The following is a 22,140-nucleotide window of genomic DNA, read 5'->3' as shown; positions in this document are numbered from 1 at the left end:
GGAGGGGAGGGGAGGGGAGGGAGAGGGGGAGGGGAGGGAGAGGGGGAGGGGAGGGGAGGGAGAGGGGGAGGGGAGGGGAGGGAGAGGGGGAGGGGAGGGAGAGGGGGAGGGGAGGGGAGGGAGAGGGGGAGGGGAGGGAGAGGGGGAGGGAAGGGGAGGGGAGGGAGAGGGGGAGGGAAGGGGAGGGGAGGGGGAGGGGGAGGGAAGGGGAGGGGAGGGGGAGGGAAGGGGAGGGGAGGGGGAGGGAAGGGGAGGGGAGGGGGAGGGAAGGGGAGGGGAGGGGGAGGGAAGGGGAGGGGAGGGGGAGGGGAGGGGAAGGGGGAGGGAAGGGGAGGGGAGGGGGAGGGGAGGGGAGGGGGAGGGGAGGGGAAGGGGGAGGGAAGGGGAGGGGAGGGGGAGGGGAGGGGGAGGGAGGGCGGGGGAGGGGGAGGGGAGGGAGGGGGAGGGGAGGGGGAGGGCGGGGGAGGGGAGGGGGAGGGAGGGGGAGGGGAGGGGGAGGGAGGGGGAGGGAGGGGGAGGGGAGGGGGAGGGAGGGGGAGGGGAGGGGGAGGGAGGGGGAGGGGAGGGGAGGGGAAGGGGGAGGGGAGGGGAGGGGAGGGGAAGGGGGAGGGGAAGGGGGAGGGGAGGGGAGGGGGAGGGGAGGGGAGGGGGGGAGGGGAGGGGAGGGGGAGGGAGGGGGAGGGAAGGGGAGGGGAGGGGGAGGGAAGGGGAGGGGGAGGGGGAGGGAAGGGGAGGGGGAGGGGGAGGGAAGGGGAGGGGGAGGGGGGAGGGAAGGGGAGGGGGAGGGGGGAGGGAGGGGGAGGGGGGAGGGAAGGGGAGGGGGGAGGGGAGGGGAGGGAAAATAAAGACTCTACTGTCAGTACAGGAGAAAATGAGAAATAAACCCACCATGGAGAGGAACAGCAAGGAATCGTCAGGTTTCTATCTTGGCCCTGGCGAGGGGAGGGAGAAATAGGGAGATGCCCTGCACTGATCATGAATGGTGTGACCCCAGAGTGAGAACCAGCTTATGGTTCTAATGATCAGAACCATAAGCTGGTTCTCACTCTGGGGTCACACCATTCAGCAGGTCCCCAAGGAGTTTCAGGAGCTGTGTCCCCAGATCACTGGCAGAAGCAAAAACAAACCCTCTCTGGAAGAACTCAATTTCAGTCCAGGCCAGTGGTGATTGCAAAACACCAACTGTGAGATGTTTCTTGATTTGGGGATGTTAGGATGTGAGAAAATGTGCACCCAGGCATAGATGAGGACAGTGAGCCCTCATCCAGAGAAGGTCAGCGTATTCAGCCCTAACTACTCTATCCCACTGGAGATCGCCTGGTCAGCAGTGCTCACTGTTGCCACTATTTATGGAGTGCTGACTTCACGCCAGGCTCTGGGTGCCAGGCTCTGCTCACATCAGCTCCTGTCATCCTCATAGCCCCTCTGTATGGGGACAGCAGCGTTACTATTATTTTCAGTAGGGCAAACTGAAGCAACTTTACTGAGGCTGCACACGAGTAAATGACAAAGCTGGGCTTTGAGTCCACGCTCATCTCCGGTATCCTGAAGGTGGTGTCCATCAGCTGTTTTTCAAGGGATGCTAGTCTGGCCTGCTGAACCTAGCATATTGCCAAAAATGTAATTGTTCAATAAAGTGTCTATTCCCTACACAGAGGCAATTTCTGCATCAAAGTCTGTCTTATCACATCCTAGAAGGCTGTGCAAAGGCTCTTGCTGTCCTGTGGTCTTGGCTGCGTGGGCATTCCCGGACCCTGGCTGGATAACCCCGTGCTTGCTGTAAAGGGATCAGTGGTGGGCATGAGAACACATCATTCAATGTCTTCTCCTCTTTTCTGATTTTAGAAGATGTCAGTATAAATATCACAAAACTTCCAAAATATGACCAGGCTCCAATCACCTTTCTGGTCCATGTCCTGTCCCTCCTGAGGCTCGAAGACCTCAATCTAGGAAAGCAGCACCCCCTCCCTCCCCACAGAGCTGTGTGGACCTCGGGGGCCATGTGGAGAGCCAGAGCCTGAGTAATAAATCCCCTCCCTGCAGGATGACTAGCCAAGTTTTATTACAGATCCTATCACAATGAAAAGGGCTGGTACTCCCGTGACTGAGCTAATCCCGTCACCGTGTGAATCAATAGGAAACCCACAGGAGGCGATTCGATTCAGGATGTTCATTTTGGGAAGCTGGTCTTCCTACAACATCGGAGTCAAGATATTGCCGGGCACTTCCATGACAAATGGAAAGTTCAGCCCAAAAGGACCAGACTTGTTAGTAAAATACATTCAGATCTCTCCAAATAAAAATTCAGATGCATTTTAGTCTCCCCTCAGTACAGCAGGCTGAATCCCTTAATCTACCACATTATTATGCAAACACCCTTATCTCTGCCTGTCAAAATCACTGCCGTCGCGGGGGCTCCGTCTTGGGAGGCACCAGCTGCTTTATAATCATTTAGCTGATGTGCAGTTACATTATCTTGAAGCAGGCCACATATTTGAAGAACGGCACCAGATCCAGGATGAATCTGAGGGACATCCGGCCAGCAGGGGAAGGGGAAGAGAGGTGACACATGTTGCACAGACATACTGCTGCTAGGTGACAATGCAATGCCTCCAACCCCGTCCCCTTGACTCAGGCCAATGTCCCTCTTCTGCAAGCCAGTTGGCTAGGCAGCCAGGGCCATGTCAGGCAGAGGCAGACTGAGAGTTCTGGGTACTGTTTCTGTCCAACAGGTATGGCTGGTTCTCCTCTAGGGCTGCCAGTTTGCATGAGGGCTTCATGTCTCTCCACTGGCAGGGGCTGGTGAGCATCCAGTCCATCTGTAGGAGGGACACACGGTGGCTGTCTTCTGCAGCATGGGCAGGCCTGGAGTGACGGCCCAAGCAGCTGACCCCACTTGCCAGGGGAACGCAGGGAGGTGAAGTTACGTCTAGTGTAGCAAAGCGAAGGCCGTGTGGGACGTTGATCTCCAGGTTCCAAGATGGGCCCTTGGCAGGAGCCCTTGTGAACATGGATGTGGCCTGTTGGGATGGGGCCTCCCACCACGCCTCCTGTTCTCCCACCTCCATTAGGGGTGACTCACACCTGCAGAAATGATGAATCATGTGGGTTACGAAACCAAAGGGCTCCTGAGAGCGAGGCTGGAAAGGACCTCGGAAACCATCTATGCAGATCCTGTCCTCAGCCCATCCCCTCTCGCCCCAGCCTCTCACCTCCAGCTGCCAAGCCACAGACTCCACGTGAATCCTGCACGCTCAACAAGAGACCGCTCCTGGAACTGACCATCAGAGAAGCAGCTTCCTTCCCACCTCAAGGCCTTCTCCACCTTTTTGTTTTACTTCCTATATTAAGCAGGTTGATGGCTGGCTCTCTGGAAGTGGGCCAGTAGGACCAATGGGTCCTGGGAGGGATGACGGAAGAGATCTAGCAGCGATCCTCACCCTTCATAATTCCTTGGTTATGGTGTGAACATTTCCATACATCTCCAGGGTGCTTCAAATCATTATCCACTGGATACCAGGCTGCTCCAGGCAGCAGGGGTGAGGATGATTCAGCTGACTTTCCTACTGCTGGTCCCAGCTCAGTGGGTGCTTTCAAGAGTGTACATCGTCTAGTGAACACCTACCACACGGCAGGCCCTGGGCTCATAAAAACGGACGTTTATGGACAGCTTATTGTACAGCAAAAGCTGACCTCATCCTCAAATCAGCCCGACGGGGTAGATACCACTGTTCCCCCCATTTTGCAGGTGGGGCGCCTGCCCTCAGCCACCACAGTCATTTACCCAAGATCACAGCGATGCTAAGCGGACGGCCTGGGGGTTCACCTGCACAGCCAGCCTCCTAGCATGGGCTGTGGCCTCCGCGATGGGCTCTGTGCGGTGGTTTCTCGGGGACACGCCCGTGAGCCCGGCTAATGCGCCACATGCCTTTGCCCCGTTCAACGTGTCCCTTCAGCCAGGCTTGGTCCGGGGCGATCCACTGTCTTCCCGGCAGCTTCTTCTCCCTGGGACCCCGCACACGGGCGAGCCCTCTGTCTAGGGAGGCGGGCGAGGCCGCCAGGCGTCTGAGGCCCCCGCCAGGTGAGTGCGGCCTCCGGGAGTGCGGCCGGTCTAGGGAACCGGGGACTCACCTGAGACGCCGGGGCCTCCCCGCTCCCAGCAGAACTCGCGGGGCCGAGGCCGCCTCTGGGGCGGTACCGCGTCCCGAGAGCCCCAGAAGTCGGCGCAGAAGTTCCCCCGGTGGGGGGCGTTTCGGGCCTCCCGGACGGTTCTCGGCCCCGGAGCCCGGCCTCAGGAGCGCGGGCCCGGGGGCGCCGCCGGGGGCCGCGCGGGCGGGAACGCGCCGCGGCCGCCTCCTCCTCCCTGGCTCCCGCCCGCGGCGGTGGCGGCGGCGGCGGCGGCGCTTCCCCGGCGCGGAGCGGCTTTAAAAGGCGGCACTCCACCCCCCGGCGCACTCGCAGCTCGGGCGCCGCGCGAGCCTGTCGCCGCTATGCCTCCGCGCGCGCCGCCTGCGCCCGGGCCCCGGGCCGCCGCCGCCACCAACACCGCCGCGGGCGCGGGGAGCGCGGGGGGCGCGGGGGGCGCGGGGGGCGCCGGCGGGCCCGGGTTCCGGCCGCTCGCGCCGCGTCCCTGGCGCTGGCTGCTGCTGCTGGCGCTGCCTGCCGCCTGCTCCGCGCCCCCGCCGCGCCCCGTCTACACCAACCACTGGGCGGTGCAAGTGCTGGGCGGCCCGGCCGAGGCGGACCGCGTGGCGGCGGCGCACGGCTACCTCAACTTGGGCCAGGTGAGTGCGGCCGGCCCCGCGCGCCGAAAACTTTCCCGGCGGCCTCCGGCGCGCGCGAGGGGGGCGCCTCCGCAGTCCTGTCCGCCCGGCCCCGCGCCGCGCGTGGAAAGGCTCCGGGACCGCTTGGGGGCGGCGGGCGGCCGGGGCGCCCTGCGAGGGGCGGGCGGGGGTCGCCCGGGAGGGCGCGCGCGGGACACTCGGCGGGGGGGGCGGGGGGGGCGGGGGGGGACGGGGGGGACTGGGGTCCCGCGTGGGCCCCCACGCAGGTCCGGCGCGCCGACCGCAAGTCCCCTGGCAGTGCCGCCCAGCCCCGCGCTCGGAAGTGTGGCCTCAGAAGCCGGGGCGGCGCGGACACCTGCCGGGCTCCGGGGGAGTCTGGGCTGCCTCAGGCGTCGCGCGCCGTCCGCCGCTGGGTCCTGGGCGCCCACCCAGCTCCCCCCCGCGGGGGAGCCGCCCCTCTGCCCTCGACGGGCGGCGCGAGCTCCGGACCCTGTGCGCGCGCCAAGGCGGCCGGCCGCTGCTTGGGTGACACGAGCGTGGCCCGGCGTCTCGGGGACTCGCGCTCCCTCGGTGTCCGCCGCTCCCGGGGGTAGATGGCCGGGAGCCTGCACCCTGGAGCCCGGCCACCGTCGGAGAGGCTTTGGGACAGCGCAGGGCCGGGGGTCCTGGGTTTAAAACCTCTCCAGGAGCGGAGGGAGGGCGCTTTGTGTGCGGGCTTCTGCCGCGGTTCTGATGGCGGAGCGGTGTGACCTTTGGCAAGTCGCTTCCCTGACAAGCTCCTTGGCAGTCAGTGGCAATGTCTACACTGTTGGGTTGTCGGAAAGATCTAATGCTGCGTTGCCACAGAGCCTGGACCGGGGCCTGACCCTCACCGGCCCCCACGGGGCCAGCGAGGAGCCCTCCCAGCCCCGCACCCCTTGGCTGTCACCTCTTCTGTCAGTGAGCAAGGAGGCCACGCCCTGGGCACGAAGGCGGCATTACCCTCAAAGGGCCTCCCGGTGGGTCCCTTTTTCCTCTCTCAACCAGCTACCGGGCTGAGGGGCGGTGAGTTGGGGTTGATCCATGTTTACGCCTCCTGGAGAGGCCATTATTTTGAGGTCACACCAGGGGACCTCTCAGTGCAGTTAACAAATCTACAAACTACACACTCAGAGGATTAAGTGAAGTGACAGGGAAGCACCGACTCATAACTCTAAACCTTAGTGCCACGCAGTGTTAAATTTAGTTTCATCGTTATCCGTGGCAGAAGCCAGCAAGGTGTCGTGGCGTCCCTGATAGAAATGACATTAGTTCTGCATCCCAAGCCCCACGTTGATGTACTATTAGGTGTGTGGCTGGAGGGGTGGATTCCACCATTCGAATGAAGGAATCTTCACAAGGCAGGTTCGAGTTTACTGAAAGAATGCTAGCACATCTTTGGAGACCTTTTAAATATATGCATATATATATATAAAATGTTACATATATACACATAAACACACATACATATACACACATGTATATCCATAGAGATATTTATTTTTTTAACCACTCAAGGCCCTCCAAACATCCTGTGATTTCAGATTTTGCCGTTGGGTAGCACTGACTTCGTTTGTCTCTGTAGCTCCTGACTCTCCCTGGCTGATTGTCCAGGCTGAAGAAGGTGTTCCTCATGTTTGCGTAGTGCCCCTGGCTCCTGCCACACTTCGCTGCTGTGCCCAGGTGGCCCAGCAATTTGTCTTCAGCTAAAAGTGACTCTTAAACTACGCGATAAATTACAAAGTGCCTGGGTTTTGGGATTCTAAAATTAAATGAGCAGAATGGAGCTGAAGTTGAGCTGTGAGCTCACACTGCAAGAGAGAGGCAGAGAGGCACAGGTAACTCTCCCCGGAAATTTCTATCTGTGGGAATAAAAATGCCTAACCCTTGGCCATGCCGCCCCTTTGAGACAACCTCTGTCAGACTCACTGAGTTCTTAGTGCAGTCTGCTCTCCTGGTTTTGCGGATGGGAGAGAAGATTCACCCCGATGCACACTCCGTACCCAGGATATTCTGGGGAGTTAATCGGGGTCTCCCCAGCTCTGTCTAGTGCAGCCAGCATGAATGCCACGCAGCCCGATCACTCAGGCATGGTGCTGGCAGTGGCACTGCGGTGACATTCACTAACAGAGAGATTAGCTGGTTGGGGATAGGAGCTGTCTCAGAGGCTTGTGTGTGATTACTCACGGAGGGCCTATTACTCTTTATTCCAAAACGAGCTTTTCTTTCCCCCCTCTAAGTGCACTGCTAATGTGGAAAAGGCCTGGAGCATTTGAGCCTCTACCCACTCAATAAGAACTCTTTAAAAACCTTATTTGTCTTTTTTTCAGCCAGGAGAATTTGTGACTCATAAATAAGATGTAGATATTATTAGCTTTGACTTACAGATGAGTAAATGGGGGTGAAGTAAGGGAAGGAAGCTGTTTGTGTTCACATGGTACGCATATGTCACCTCTGACAGTTCCATCCCTGCTCATTTTCTTCTGCCGTATTCTCTGTTCTGAGATCTCCTTTGTGAAACTCTTTCTCCAAGCCCTTAATGGGCAATTAGTGTTATGTTCTGTACTTGCCTGAATCACAGCCCTGGTTTTCTCCCAGATAGTCGCTGTGCTCAAGGTTCTTGCTTGTTTTACTTTCTTCCATACAACTAATAACTGGATTCAGTTTATTTCACATGGCCCAGAGGTAATTTAGACTGGTGGTTATTCACCTTTCTTGAGTCATGGCTCCCTTTCAGCATCTGATAAAGGCTGTGGATCCTCTCTGTTGTAAAATATGCATCACCAGGGAAAAGACAAGATAGCCTCTCTTTGTCCCTCTACTCATCATTCCAGGTAACACCACAGGATTTCAAAGGGAATAAAATTGTGGAAGTGTCCAATGTCATTATCGGCAGATGACATAACTACATGGATAATCCAAAAGAGCCTGGAGATTAACCCCCGGAGCTAATAAGGGAGTTGATCAGCAACAGCCACCTGCGTGGCAGCACATCTGAGAAGACAAAAGAAACCATTCTTCATTCTTGCATAAAAGCTGTGAGATACTTTGAAATAGGTCTTTTAAAAAGGTGAGACTTTTATAGAGGAACATAAAATATTTAGAAGAAGGACTGAGAAAAGAAAGTTTAGGCCGGGCATGGTGGCTCATGCCTGTAATACCAGCACTTTGGGAGGCTGAGGCAGGCGGATCACCTGAGGTCAGGAGTTCGAGACCAGCCAGACCAACATGGAGAAACCCTGTCTCTACTAAAAATACAAAAATTAGCTGGGCTTGGTGACACATGCCGGTAATCCCAGCTACTTGGGAGGTTGAGGCAGGAAAATAGCTTGAACCTGGGAGGCGGCGGTTGCAGTGAACCGAGACTGCACCATTGCACTCCAGCCTGGGCGACAAGAGTGAAACTCCGTCTCAAAAAAAAAAAAAAAAAAAAAAAGTTTAAATAAATGGAGAGATGCGTTGTGTTCATGCATGGGAGGGCTGGCTCTCATAGTTGCCCCAATTTAATCTGCAAATTCAATGTAATCTAGTTTAAGCCGTGACAAGATTTAATGTGGAATATGAAATCACACAAATGAATTATAAAATTCATATGGAAGAGTAAGGTCCAGGAATACCTCAGACAACTCTGGGAAAGAAGAGGAGGAGGGGAGCTGTGGTAATGACAGTCCAGCAGTAGAGTCAACTCAAACCCAAGCGTGTGTGGGAACTTGTACGTGTGAGCTGAAGAGTTACAAATAGATGGGGAAGGATGGGCTATTTACTAAATGGTGCTGGGAGAACAGGCTCTCCCCATGGAAAAACAATTAGATCCTCACATTACACAACAGTACATTCCAGATGGGATTAAAGACTGTATATAAAACTTTAGAAAGAGCTGCAGTGGAATACCTTTGTCACACCGGGAAAGGAGTCCCTACACAAGTTATGAAAATAAATTTCAAAATGAAGAGACTGATACATTAAGATAAAAATTCGATGTAAACAAAGGCATCCTAACAGAGTTAAAAAGCAAGAAATAGACTGGGAAAGTATTTACAATATATAACAAATAAATTAGTACACAGATTATTTTGAAAACTATAAATCACTAAGAAAAAATGATACACGCCAGGTAGAAAAATGGGGAAGTTTATGAATAGAGAAGTCAACGAAGAGAAATCCAAATGACTAGTAAACATAAGAAATGATGCCCAGCTTCACTCAAGCTCGCTGGGGGTTATTGGAGCACTGCAATTTGGACAACGATGAGATACCATTTCACACCTGTCGGATTTCCCGACACGGAAGAGTGTTAGCATCACGTGCTGGCAAGGATATAGAGCAGTGGGAACTTTCAGATGCTGCTGGTGGCGATTGGTATCGTTTGGAGAGCAATTTGGCGATACACGGTGAGGCTGGACTTGCTAGTCCACAGCCAGACATATCCTGGAAGAACTCTCCCACATGTGCACAAAGAGACTTGTGTAAGAATGTCCATGCAGGCGTTTTTTTAAATGAAGGAAAACCCACCTTCCTTGAAGTAGAATAGAGAACTAAATCAAAATAGTCACACCATGCAAGACTCTACAGTGGTTAGAAATGAATAAACCAGATCTATATCTACACAGATACATCTCTCAAATAGTGTTGAGAGAGAAAAAAGGCAAATTGTAGGTGTCCAATGTGATCATATTCATGTAAACGTTAAGAAACACACAAAGCAGGCCGGGCGTGGTGGCTCACGCCTGTAATCCCAGCACTTTGGGAGGCAGAGGCAGGTGGATCATCTGAGATCAGGAGTTCGAGACCAGCCTGGCCAACATGGTGAAACCCTGTCTCTACTAAAAAAATATGAAAATTAGCTGGGCGTGGTGGTGCACGCCTGTAATGCCAGCTACTCAGGAGGCTGAGGCAGGAGAATGGCTTGAACCTGGGAGGTGGAGGTTGCTGTGAGCTGAGATGACAGGACTGCACTCCAGTCTGGCCGACGAGTAGAGTGAAACTCTGTCTCAAAACAAAAACAAAAACAAGCAAAAACAAACCACAAAGCAATACTGTATTAATTATGGATGCTTATAGATGTAGTAAAAGTATAAAAGTGTGGGCTGTAAGGATCTGCATCAAATTCTAGTTAGCAATGGCCTCCAAGAAGGGAGGGAGGGGAGAGGAACTTCAAACTTTATCTGCAGTGTACTGCTTTACAACACACGCTTATGTGTGTGGGTGTGTGTATGTATAAACATACATGGATTATATACAAAATTGTGCCTAGACATTTTGTACTTTTTTTCTTTGTATCAGGGTATATTACATATGGTGATGTGTACAAGTGTGTATATATACACACCCATAATATATAAACACACATATATTGATGCATATACCTATATACATAGACATATACACAGATACACATAAAACATTGAAGAGAGAAAAAAGAAAAGGGAGATGCACATGGTACACCTACCGCATGGTGCTTCTGGACCATCTGAAGCCCACCGCTGGAGGCAGGTGCCTGCAGGCCCAGGTTAAGAAGTCCCTACTGTAGATGTCCAGACTGGGCCGATCCACTTGTCAAGGAAATGGTGACAGAGAAACAATGTCTGGCTGCAGGTCGCATGGCTGTTTGGACAGAGCTGGACACAGAGCCCAGGAACCCTTCCCTTCTCCCCTGCTTCTTTCTCCTTCCAGTCACCCTCACTCTAACCTGTGTGCATTGTCACCTTTGACATTGTGACTCAGAAAAGACAAGTTGCTTGTGTGGAGAGGATGGCAGCAAGGTATTCTCCACATACCAAATCACAACAGCTCAGCGTCTGCTGCTCTTGGAAATGATGTTTATCTTAAGGGTGGTTCTTGGATGCCATGCTTTCCCTTGGGTTTTTGCTTTGCCTGGGGTATTGAGCTAATTTGTTGCTTCTGAGTCTGAACATAAAAAGGCAGGCTGGCTGCCAGGGCCCTAAAAGATCTAAGAGCCTTAAATGATCTTGAACTTGCCTTAAATAGTTTTACTTAAAATAGCTACTGAGCAGGACATACCTGGCCCAGAATTTCAGGTGAGCCTGCACGATTCATTTGTCAGCAGAGGAAAATTGCCATGCTGCAGACAACTTGTTCTTGCAATGAAAAACAAGCCGAAGCCTTAACCAGGTGTTAAAATGATGGGCCAGAACTTGTTCCAGCCACAGCGTCAGGGGTTTGGTAGGGACAAGGGGAGACCTGGAAGAGCAGTCACCTGTGACCTAGTTCTCTGGGATTGGTTTTCGGTCTAAGGCTGTCTTGGTTTTATGCTCTGAGCCAAGCTGGACTGGCTGTGCGCGGCTGGCCTGCGAGAGGTTCTGGGTGTGAACTGAGGGACAGAGGCAAGATGAGGGTTGTGAAGCTCATTGTCTTAACCCTCCTATCTGATGTCTTCACCCGGATGGTAATGCCTTTAAGTGGGCAGGAGTTTAATTGACCAGACTGCCCTCCTGAGTCATTGGAGCTGGTGCAGGGAGTGGTGATCAAAGCCGAGCCAGCTGCCATCTCTGGAGCCAGAAAAGCTCCAGAAGGCAGCGTCCAGGGCAGACTCAGAATCAGGACTGAGCAGGTGCAGGGGCAGACTCAGAATCAGGACTGAGCAGGTGCAGGGGAGACTCAGAATCAGGACTGAGCAGGTGGCTCAGCTGACTGGACCATTAGAAAGGCTTGAGTTTCTCTGGGCGGAAACCAGGGAAGCAAATGAGAAACGCGGAGCTGTCGATGGGCTGGGGGAGGCTGGGACACCGCCTGATACTCCTGCCGGCTTTGAGCTTTGGGTGGCGACAGGGACACTCAGGGCTGTCCAGACCCTGTTCTCCAGTGTCCGCCAACTGCATGCCGGCTGGGGAATGTCCTGAGCTTTTTTGGATCTCTGAGCTTCTACACAGATTGTGGCATCTAGAAAGTAGTTCCTCTGATCTTCTGCAGCTCAGCCAGGCTGCCGACACCTCTCCTCCTCCTTTCACCCCGCCCTGGGAGGGCTTCCAGGTTGTACTTGCCCTGGGTGGCTGGCCTCCTCCTGGCTCCTGGGACTGGGTCTTGGCCTTGCCACCGACCAGAAGCCCTGGCCTTGCTCCCACCAGCTGATGTTTCTCCTGACTATTGCTCCGAAGGCCCTCACCAGCCCTGCAGGGAGGTGTCACCAGGCCTGTTTAATGGTGATGCGGCCTTAGAACCCGGTACCTTCTGACAAACCAGTGACTGACAGGCCAGGGCCGGACCCCACACCCTCTGACTCACCTTCTACTGCTGTCACTTCGTACCTGCTTCCCAGACAAAGGTAAATCATCAGACAGAAAGCCTTTCAGCTCTGCCAGAATGAACAGGCGAGAGGCATAGCAACCTCCTGAGACCCCACCAGCCGCCGTTTCTCCCTCTGTCCACCGGGTGCGTGCACATGCGTGTGCGTGAACGCGCACAGACTCAAAGGGCTGCACACCAGCATGGCTCTGTCTCGGGGAATCTGTACTGGCTCCTGCTCATCAGCATTGGAACCACTCACGCCTCTCTCTATTGGAGGGAAAAAGAAAAGCCCTCCAGTCCTTCTAGGAAGCCACTCAAACTACACATTTGAGTCACTCACATTTCAGTCACTCAAGCTGCACATTTATCAGCTGGACTAATCATCTTTTGCTGAAACCCTCTCCTCGTGTGGGTCCCTGTCTACAGGAAGAGACCCCTGTCTACCTTAGTGGCAGAGCTGGGGGCCTAGAGGCCACCATCGCCTCCTCCTGCTCCCGTGCTCCCCCAAGCCTGTCTCATTGTCTCCTGAATGGCTCTCAGGCTCCCTGCGTTGCCCCTGCCATCGCCCAGCACAGGCTGTGGCCTCTGTGGCCTCTACCTGCCTCAGGGCCTCCTCCTGCCCCACCCCACCGCCTTGAGCCCTGGCTGTAGCTGCAGCTCTGCCGAACCCCTGTCTTCATGCTTTTGCTTCCTTTCAGGCTTTGCTTCTGTTGTTCTTCCTGCCCAGAACGGCTTTACCTGTCACCAGGTTCGCCCCTCAGCCTTCCCACCCGTCACCAGGTTCGCCCCTCAGCCTTCCAAGTTCTGCTGCACTGTCAGTTCCATCAGCCAACTCACCCCGATTTCCCCAGCCCACCGGATGTACCCTTCGTCTGGGCCCCCAGGCCCCCTGCCACCTGGACGTTGCCTGCTGGCTTGCCTGTTTCTGACACTGGGCTCTGGGCTTCCTGGGTGAGTCAGCCCAAAGTTAGGCCTCTGGCTGCTCTCTAAGGTTAGTTCCGATTCTGCCACCTCTATGGTGGCCGGCAGACGTGCGTTCATTTATTCAGCGAGTATTGCTGTGTGCTCTCACTGGCCTGGGCACTTAGAGATAAGAAGATGTGGCCCCTGCCTTGCGAGAGTCTCAAGAGACTCTTGGTTATGAGTCTTTGTGAGGGACCAAGGCCAGGCACCTGCGCTTTGTTTAAGTGTCATTTATTGAACCGCCTCCACCATCGCTTTCTCATCCCAATCCTTTGCTTTTTGGAGTCACTCGATAGGCCCTGCCACGTACGTACTTGTACATGAGGACACCCTCTTTGTGATGCTGTAGTTTGCCTCTTGGCCAGGTCAGCTCCACACTGATCTGAGAGCCCTGTGTCCCCTGAAGGCCCCACTAGTGCCCTGGAGGCCCCACTGGTGCCCTGGAGCTCACTGTGGATGCTTCAGACCCTGCGGGTCCCATCATCCCATCAAGCTGTGGTTTTTCCTGATGTCCTTGTGCCTCTGCCCTTTGAGCATCTCCAGGACCCAGCAGCAGGCGCAAGGCCCCCTGTCTAGTCCTGCAAGGAAGGGGGATGAATAGCCATCAGCTGTCCGGAGCCTCACGCTCCATGGGATGGGATCAGCAGCCTAGGGTTCCCATGGCAACCAGCCCATCAATGCCCTCAGTGTCAAGACAGGGGCACCGCGGAAAGGAAGAAAGTCTCATTGTCTTGCCTTGGCTGCTTGGGCATAAACAAGCTGCGCTCCACAGGGCCCCGTAGCCACGCCCGACCTGTGGCTCTGCCCAGCCGCACACGGACCCATTTACTGAATTGGGCTGGGAAGAGGCCGTCACTGTTAGTTCTCTAATCTTCCTCGGGGGCTCTTGTATCTCTGCCACCGGCCAGCATCCATCACTTCTAGAGTCCTTGTTGGGAAAATCCATCTTCTCAGTGAGAGTGGGCAGAAACAGCCCAAATGGAGCAGACTACCGAAGCTCTGAGTGATCAGCCAGACCGCCCTGGGGGGAATCCATCAGTGGGTAATGGCATCACTCACGTTCCTGCAAGGAACCTGGACTTCCAGACTTTCCCGCTTTGGTTTCAAACACCCTGATGACAACTCTCAGACGTATCTCCTGTGATCATTTAAGCAGATCACCTTGAGATGACCACTGCTGGGCTTGCCACAGGCGGGCAGTCTAAGAAGGTCCTGTCCCCCTTCCTGGACTGTCCCCCTGGGAGGACCCCAGCAGTGGTCACTTACAAGAGCTTCCTTCTTGCCTTCAAAAGGCCCAAGTTCACCTCCCTGATCATTGCCGGACTCTTCCCTGGGTGGAGATCTGGGAAGGTGGTGGAGGGGAAGGGAGGGGCCGCCTCGTGTTGGATAAGGGCCCTCCCACCAGAGGTCAGGCCTGCTGTTCCCTGTCTAGTAGAAGGCTGCATGGGGGTGCTTCTGTGCCCCACACCGGTTCTGCTCACCTATCTTGTACCCTGTCCTCCAGATGGGAAACCAGATGTCTCTCTGGATTCCTCCCACCAGCATCTACATGCACCGACCACAGCCCTGTCCGACCAGCCTCTGGGTCTTTCTTCCCTGCCACCCAGCCCGTGGCCACAGCCCAGGCCGGGCCTGCTCACTCATACTCTCACTGGTGGTGAGTGTCCTGGTGACTGCCTCACTGGCTTCCCTGCCTCCCTTCCAGGCCATTTCCCACACTGCCATCCGTAGGATTCTTCAGAGCCCCACTGCTCTGTGCTCACCCAGAACCCTTCACTTTTACCACACTCATCTTCATGAAGTCCGGGCCTTTGACATTCAGGACTCTTTCCATATGCTTTTTCTTTCTTCTGCACCTATCTGTTGCTGTTGTTTTAACCTGGGGGCCCCTTCCATGTGTGGTCTACCCGGGCCCTGCCCTTCTTTGGCATTAGCCAAAGTGCTGCTTCCTGACCTGCCTGCAGCCCTGACCTCTCCGAGCTCCACGGAGGGGCTCGGCCATGGCGTGCGGGGTGTCTCTCTCCCCGCTAGACCCTCTGGACCACAGCATCTCATAGTCCGCGTCTTTACGTGACTCATTTTGCTTCCTGAGGCCCTAGTGCAGTTCCTGGCACTAAGAAGGTTTAGTGAATGAGAAATTGTTAGAATTTTTTATATCAGGACCTGTGATGTCCTGATTCCATTCACCAAAGGCAAATCATCCTTACAGCGTGAGTATGGAGAAAATGCTGACCTTGTTGTCTTCACTTCTGCTGAGCTCTAGCAGGTTTGTGAGCAGCAAATATTTGTGACGTTTCTGTGTAGTCAAATATCGCTTGTGCTTTCCACCCTTTGACATCTCTTCGTACCTTGCTTTTGGGTTCTTTGTTTCCTGGGACTGAGTCTTGCTGAGTGATTCCAGCGTCACCTGCAGGGACTCTGCTCTCAAGGCCAAGGCAGATGTTCAGTCATCTGTGCCACGTGGCTACTCCGAGGCAGAACCAGCAAGTCTGGACAAACCTAGCATCCTAGCCTGGTGTTCTCTGAAGCTCAGAACGAGCATCTTGCTCCTTGGTGAGCAGAAGAACAAGAGGAAAGGAAGCCAGAAAAAGAGGACTGGGGAAGCCACAGAAGAGGGAGGGAGGGAAAGTGGGAAGGAGGACTGAGGACAGGAGGCATGGGTGTGTCCTGCGGCCTTGGTGGAGCCTGTCCTGTGGAAGGTTTATTTTCTGTAAAGAAGCAGTCTGGCTCGTGCCTGTACTCAGCCTCTCTGTCCCCACACGTGACTGTCCTTAGAATGGCAACTGGGTCCTCGGATTCCAGTACCCCACCATGACTGCCGCCAGCCACTCCTATGTCAGTCTTGGCTGTCTGCCAGGCACTGCTGATGATTGCCCCCAGAACCCTACTATTAATCCCGTTACACAGATGAGCAAACTGAGACCCACAGAGGCTGAGTAACCTGCTATAGTAGTAAGGGTCAGAGCAAGGCTTTCAACCTGGGCAACTTGCATTCCAGGCCTTCCTCATAGACAGAGTCTGTGTCTATTAGGAAAGGCTACAAGGAGCAGGTGGCACGTGAGCCGCCACGGAGCTTGGCTTGGGGCTTTCTAAGTGGCTAGGGCAGAGGGGTGCAGTCCAGGCAGATGGAGGGTTGGGGCAGAAGGGACCTGTGAAGGAGTCCTCCTGTACTATGGGATCCTCCCCTCCTTATCAGGGCTCTGGCCTGGAGCTCAGTTCTAAGGCTTATCTATGCAGGAATGAAGGCAGCATTCTTGATGTGGAGTCTAAGAGTCTGAAGGTCAGGGAACCTTTCTTGGATACCCTCCTTTCTGCCTACCAGAACCCTGTGTTTCCTGCCTGCTGGGAGGCAAGTGGAACACAGTAGAACCAGATCCGAAAAGGAGAGAAGAGGCTGGAGGGGGACCCACAGTTGCATAGAGGGTAGCATGGCCTGGTTATAAGACTGTTTACACTACTTGACTCCTCTCAGTATAATACAGAAAGGATATGTGGATACAGAATATTTTTGCAATACAGAAAAGAACAAGAAAACTATAAAAATCACCCATAGTCCCACCACCCCAAAATAATCACTGTTGACACTTTGGGCCATGACTTTTTGTTTTGTGATTCTATGTCTGAGTGTGTGCGTGCACACTCATATGCAGGTTGAATATCCTGTATCTGAGATGCTTGGGAAAAGAAATGTTTTGGAGTTCCAATTATTTTAGATTTTGAAATATTTGTGTTATGTTCACTGGTTGAGCATCTCTAACCTGAAAATCTGAAATTGGAAATGCTTTGAGTGTCCTGTTGGATTTTGGAGTATTTTAGATTTTCAGGTTAGGGATATTCAAACTGTGTAGGTATGCATGCACAGACACACAGACACACACACACACACGCACACACATATATTCACCAATGTCTTATACAAATAGGATTGTCTACTTTTGCAACTTGTACCTCCCAAGTCAATAAGTCTTCTATGGCGTAACTTGTAATGGCTGCTCAGTGTACCTTGGCGTAGCTGGCCCATCATTTGTGTCATTCTTTCCTGACGTTTAGGTCAGTGAGTTCTTTATCACTGCGTGGGGAGGTGGATAGTGCTGCAGCTGCTGTGGAAGGTCAGGACCGTGCAGGGAGGTGGAAGAGGCTCTGCCACTGCGCTGCTTCCCCGCCCCACATGCCCTAGGTCCCTGGTTATGGCGTCTCATCCCACCTACCTGCATCTCCCGTCCGGCATCACCAGCCTTACAGAGGGTCACACTTGGTAACATCTGTTCAGTTCAACTCATTAGGATTTTATCGACCATTTTTATTTAAAAAATTATACATTACATATAAATTTATAAATTTAGAGTATTATATAAATGCTCCCCCATTGTAAAGAATTCAAACAGTGCAGGTGTACAAAGCAAAATCCAAAATCTCCTTCCTCCCCTCATCCGATCCCTGATTTACTCCTTCCCTGAGATGTCACCACTGTTCACACATTAGTATATGTGTCCTGTTTCTGTGCCTTAACAGACAGATACGTGCGCATATACACACAAAAAGAATTTTTGTTGTTTTTTTTTTTAATATAAATGGAATCACACTAAACATGTTTTTTTTGGACCTACCTAGGTTTTCTTCACTAACAGTGGGACGTCTTGGGAATCTTCCCGTGCTCGTACATAGAGACCTACCTCATTCTTTTTAAATAGTTTTATGGCATTTTAGAGATGCAACATGTTTTGTTATACCACACCTGTGAATGTTCCTTTGATTTGCCTCCAGTTTTTTTCTGTTATAAGCAGTGTTGCAGTGGTTATCCTTATTCATGACTGTGCACTTGTGAGAATTTCTGTAGGATCCATAAGAACAAAACAAATACTAGTTATAATAATAAATGGTGATTGCTGGCCCGTACTGTGTACCAAGTAACTTTTCACGTGCTTTCCTTGTATTGACTCATTTAATCTTAGAAACTCTATGGGGTAGGTGTTATTATTACCCCCATTTTACAGATGTGGAAACAAAAGCACAGAGAGGTTAAGTAACTTTTTCCCAGTTACACAACTTGTAGGTGCCAGAGCAAAGATTTGAACCCGAATAGTCTGACTCCAGAGAGGGGACCTGCTGAGTCAATGTATGTGTGCAAGTTACATTGTGTTAGATGTTGGCCATGGCTCTCCCAACAGATAGTGCCAGTTGACACTGCCCCCAGAAGTGTGTGTGGGCCCCACTGATTTTGCGTAGTGATGACCAATTGTCATGTTTGCCAGTTCTTATAGGTGACAAATGAGATCTGGTGGTTGTTTTAATATGCTTCTTTTCCCTCATTGCTATTCAAGTTAAATGTTGCTTGGCCAGCACAGTGGCTCACACTTGCAGTCCCAGCACTTTGGGAGGCTGAGGCTGGAGGATCACTTCAGCCCAGGAGTTCGAGACCAGCCTGGGCAAGATGGCAAGTTCCTGACTCTACGAAAAAAAAAAAAAAAAAAAAAAATAGCCAAGTGTGGTGGTGTACGCCTGTGGTCTCAGCTACTGGGGAGGATGAGGTGGGAGAATTCCTTGAGCCCAGGAGGTTGAGGAGTCAGTGAGCCAAGACCACATCACCACAGTCCAGCCTGGACGACAGAGCGAGACCCTGTCTCAAAATAAATGAGTAAATAAAGTGAAGTGTCTCTTTATTTATTAGGCATTTTAATCCTTCTCTGAATTGCTTTTATATTCTTTGCCCATTTTTTCAGTGGGGCTGTTTGTCTTTTAACGATTGCTTTCTCTGTGTTGTAGATATTCATCCCTTGTTTTTAAGTACGTTGCTTTTCATTGAACACTGTTCAGAGTGTTTGTTGGCTTTGCCTGTTGTTGTTTGAAGTAAAATCTGCAGCACCATTTGTTTGCCAGGCTTTGGGCTCGTCACTCTGTGTAATTCAGAGATGAGTAAGACAAAGTCCCCACCTAAAATAGACAGCACGTAACTCTTGCGAGAGGAGTAGTGAATGGAATATAGGGGCGGAGTCCAAATGCTTTAGGATAACGGAGGAGAATGGGGCAGCGTCTCAACTGGGGATTCAGGGAAGCCTTTGTGACCAGTGGCGTTAGGGCCAGACCCGGAGGGGTCCATAGAATGTTCACAGAGGAATGGGAAGTGGGGGTGTGTTTGGGCAGATGGATCGTGAGTGCTTTAATCTGCGTCCCATCCGAAAACAACTCACCTTCAATGACCCGCTGGAAAAGAGTCTCATGAAGAGGCTACTTACAGGGTGTGCATGGGGACAAGGGAACCAACAGAGGGTGTTGAGGTACCCGGGGACTGGGTAGGCAGTGGTGGGGAGCTGCTGCAGGGATGGAGGCAAAACAGTGTTAGCAGATCCTGTGGGAGCTGGAGCTGAGTAGGGTGCAGCCTCCTTCTGGTGCCTCCATTGGCCTGGGCAGTATTGCCTGGAGGGCTTAGTCTTCTGCGGCACAGAGCAGGGCAGAGAATGGTGGAGAGTGGGTCAGAGGTGTCAGGGGAGGTGGAGGGAGAAAAACCAGCTCAGTAAGGATAAAAGCAGAGATAGAAGTTCCGGATGTGTGAAGGCCTCAGCAACCCTCGATGCCATTAGAGGGTAGGGGGGTTCATTTGCTGCTGGTTTTACTTAGCAAACATTTATTGGATGCTGGCTCAAAGCCTGGCCCCGGGCGAGGTGCTAAGTTATAAAGATGGGTCAGGCAGGCTGCGCACCCCAGTGATCACCGCCGTGGCGCCAGTTTTAGCTTTCCACGTGTCCTCTCCGAGGGTCACAGCAGAGGCCTGTGGTTTTATGTCTGTTAGACCCCATGTACCTGGATCTGTGCCTCCTTGTCCCAGTTGGAGTTTATTTAGGTGTGTCTGTCTGAGGACAGATTTTAACATGGAAAAATCAGTCCATTTTTGGCCGCCATTGAATTCAGTCTAACATACATCTTGATCTTCTGCTGTTTTTTCCCAACTTAAACAAACAAACAGAAATCCCAATTTGTGTTCCTCTTGATAAAGCCCAATTTCTATAGAAAGAAAAGAAACCTTATTGCTGTCCTATCAAAGTAACCATTTATGACTGAGCTCATTAACAGTCTTATACATGGTTCTGTTTCTCATTTGCAGGAATATGATGCCGTTAACCAAGAACAAGAAGTTAGATTTGTTTCAGAGGCTTAGACAACTTTATGTATCATGACTTTGATAATCTAAGACCCTCACAACCATTCATTCATTAATTCATTCATTATTTATTTATTTATTTACTTACTTACTTATTTGAGACAGAGTCTCACTCTGTCACTCAGGGTGGAGTGCAGTGGTGCAATCTCAGCTTACCGCAACCTCTGCCTCCCAGGTTCAAGGAATTCTGCCTCAGCCTCTCTATTAGCTAGGATTACAGGCGCACGCCACCACCTCCAGCTAATTTTTATATTTTTAATAGAGATGGGGTTTCACCATGTTGGCCAGGCTGGTCTTGAACTCCTGACCTCAGGTGATCCACCCACCTCGGCCTCCAACCATTCATTTTAGCACAAGATGCAAAAGCCTGTTTGTGGGAATAGATGCTTTCTCTTCCCCATGGAGTTCTGTGAACTCATTAGTACTTTCTAGGTTTTTTGTTTGCTTGCCTGCTTTTTCAAGGAACTTGCTATTCTACCTTGTTCTGATATTTGGTCAAATCAGAAAACGTTAGAAAACCAAACTGATTCTTTCTTACACTAAATAATCTTAAAATCCAAATGAAGGCTAGGCATGGTGGCTTATGCTTGTAATCCCAACACTTTGGGAGGCCGAGGTGGGAGGATCCTCTGAGCCCAGAAGTTCGAGGCTGTAGTGAGCTATGATCATGCCACTGCACTCCAGCCTGGATGACAGAGTGAGACACTGTCTCTACAAAAAATAAAAAAATTAGCCAGGCATGGTGGCATGTGCCTATAGTCCCAGCTACTCAGGAGGCTGAGGCCAGAGGATTGCTTGAGCCTGGGAGGTCAGGGCTATGCAGTGAGCTATGATCATGCCACTGCACTCCAGCCTGGGTGACAGAGCGAGACTCTGTCTCTAGAAAACAAAACAAAACAAAACAAAAACCAATCCAAATGAAACCTCAGAGGTAGGTATGGACACACTAGCTCTGGGAGACTGTCAATACAAGGCTCACATTGAGGGACCAGAACTAACAGATCCACACTATCACAAGCCAGGCCTTAACAGCCTTCCTTTTCCAACCAGGGAAGGGGAGCTCTCAAACCTAACCAGAGGATCTTTCCACTTTCTCTTTTGATTGTTACTCATAAAGACCCCTGGATGTATTTTCTATTTTCTTCTGTTAAAAGTTCAATGGCTACAGAGAACTATAGAAAATCCTGTCTTAACCCAATTTATTTTCTTATTCCAAGTTGGTTCTACTTTCCAGCAATTGGTTCCTTTCCTGGAGGTAGTTGCTTTGTGCTTGGTCTGTGCTGATGGCTGTGCCAGCCCGGGCATCTCATCGTGCCAGGGAGCTGCTCAGCCTCCTCCCTGGTCTCTCCTGAAAACTGACCTCCTCAGTGGAGTCTCAGTGACCAGGCGCCACCATTGAGAGATCCTTTTGTCTCTCCAAGGTTGAGGGAACCTGTTTGTGCACTTGCCACTGTCATTCTCCCCACAGCGTCAGTTTTGTTTGAATCGTGCTGTCAGGTTGCATGAATTAGATTGCAAGTCTCGAGCTTGGGCCATGTTTCTGCATGCACCGTGGGTGTGAAACTGATGCCTGGCAGATTGTCCCATCGTTAGAAACACTGGACAGAGCCGGAAGGGAGCAGCCATGCTGCCCAACCCGTTTTCAATGCCATGACTTTGTCCTGAGGCCTCTTCAGGGAGCTGTGTTAATGTTGAGCCCAGTTTGATTTCTGCGTCGGCCGCTTCATAGCAGAAGACGACCTGCTGACTGCTGTGGCCAGGCCACCTGGCCGTGGGGCTTTGAGGAGAGACTCAAGCCAACAAGTGCCGTCAGTCAGAGCATGTCTCTGGTCTGCCTGTCCCCTTGCTGGGTTCTCAGCAATCTGGGGCGATGCCTCCGTTCGATTTTTTTTTCCTCAGAGAATTATGGAGTTTTCTGGGTCATTTAGCTTTTTTTTATCACAATTTTGTGTTTCTTAGGTCCATCCATAGGAG

At 52.4% G+C, this 22,140-nt stretch overlaps 1 protein-coding gene across 8 annotated transcripts in view; it reads left to right on the top strand.

Moving 5' to 3' along the window:
• Positions 1-4,405: 4,405 nt before the first annotated feature.
• PCSK6 (proprotein convertase subtilisin/kexin type 6) overlaps positions 4,406-22,140 on the top strand; it is a 201,793-nt gene continuing 184,058 nt past the window's right edge. For 3 of the 8 annotated variants that reach the window (XR_008621210.3, XM_034939524.4, XM_034939521.4), the window contains exon 1: positions 4,453-4,784. Coding sequence is in view for 7 of the 8 variants with exons in the window: in XM_034939524.4 (XP_034795415.3) it covers positions 4,491-4,784 (294 nt within the window). In the remaining variant the exon portion in view is untranslated. Of the gene's footprint in view, positions 4,785-22,140 lie in introns of all 8 variants that reach the window. The other 5 variants (XM_034939523.4, XM_034939520.4, XM_057299930.2 and 2 more) reach the window with 4 other exon arrangements.

This window comes from Pan paniscus, chromosome 16, assembly GCF_029289425.2.
Source record: "Pan paniscus chromosome 16, NHGRI_mPanPan1-v2.0_pri, whole genome shotgun sequence".
NCBI classification, from domain to species: domain Eukaryota; kingdom Metazoa; phylum Chordata; class Mammalia; order Primates; family Hominidae; genus Pan; species Pan paniscus.
Note: the sequence above shows the minus strand (reverse complement) of the source record. Positions and strands in the feature narration are given on the sequence as shown.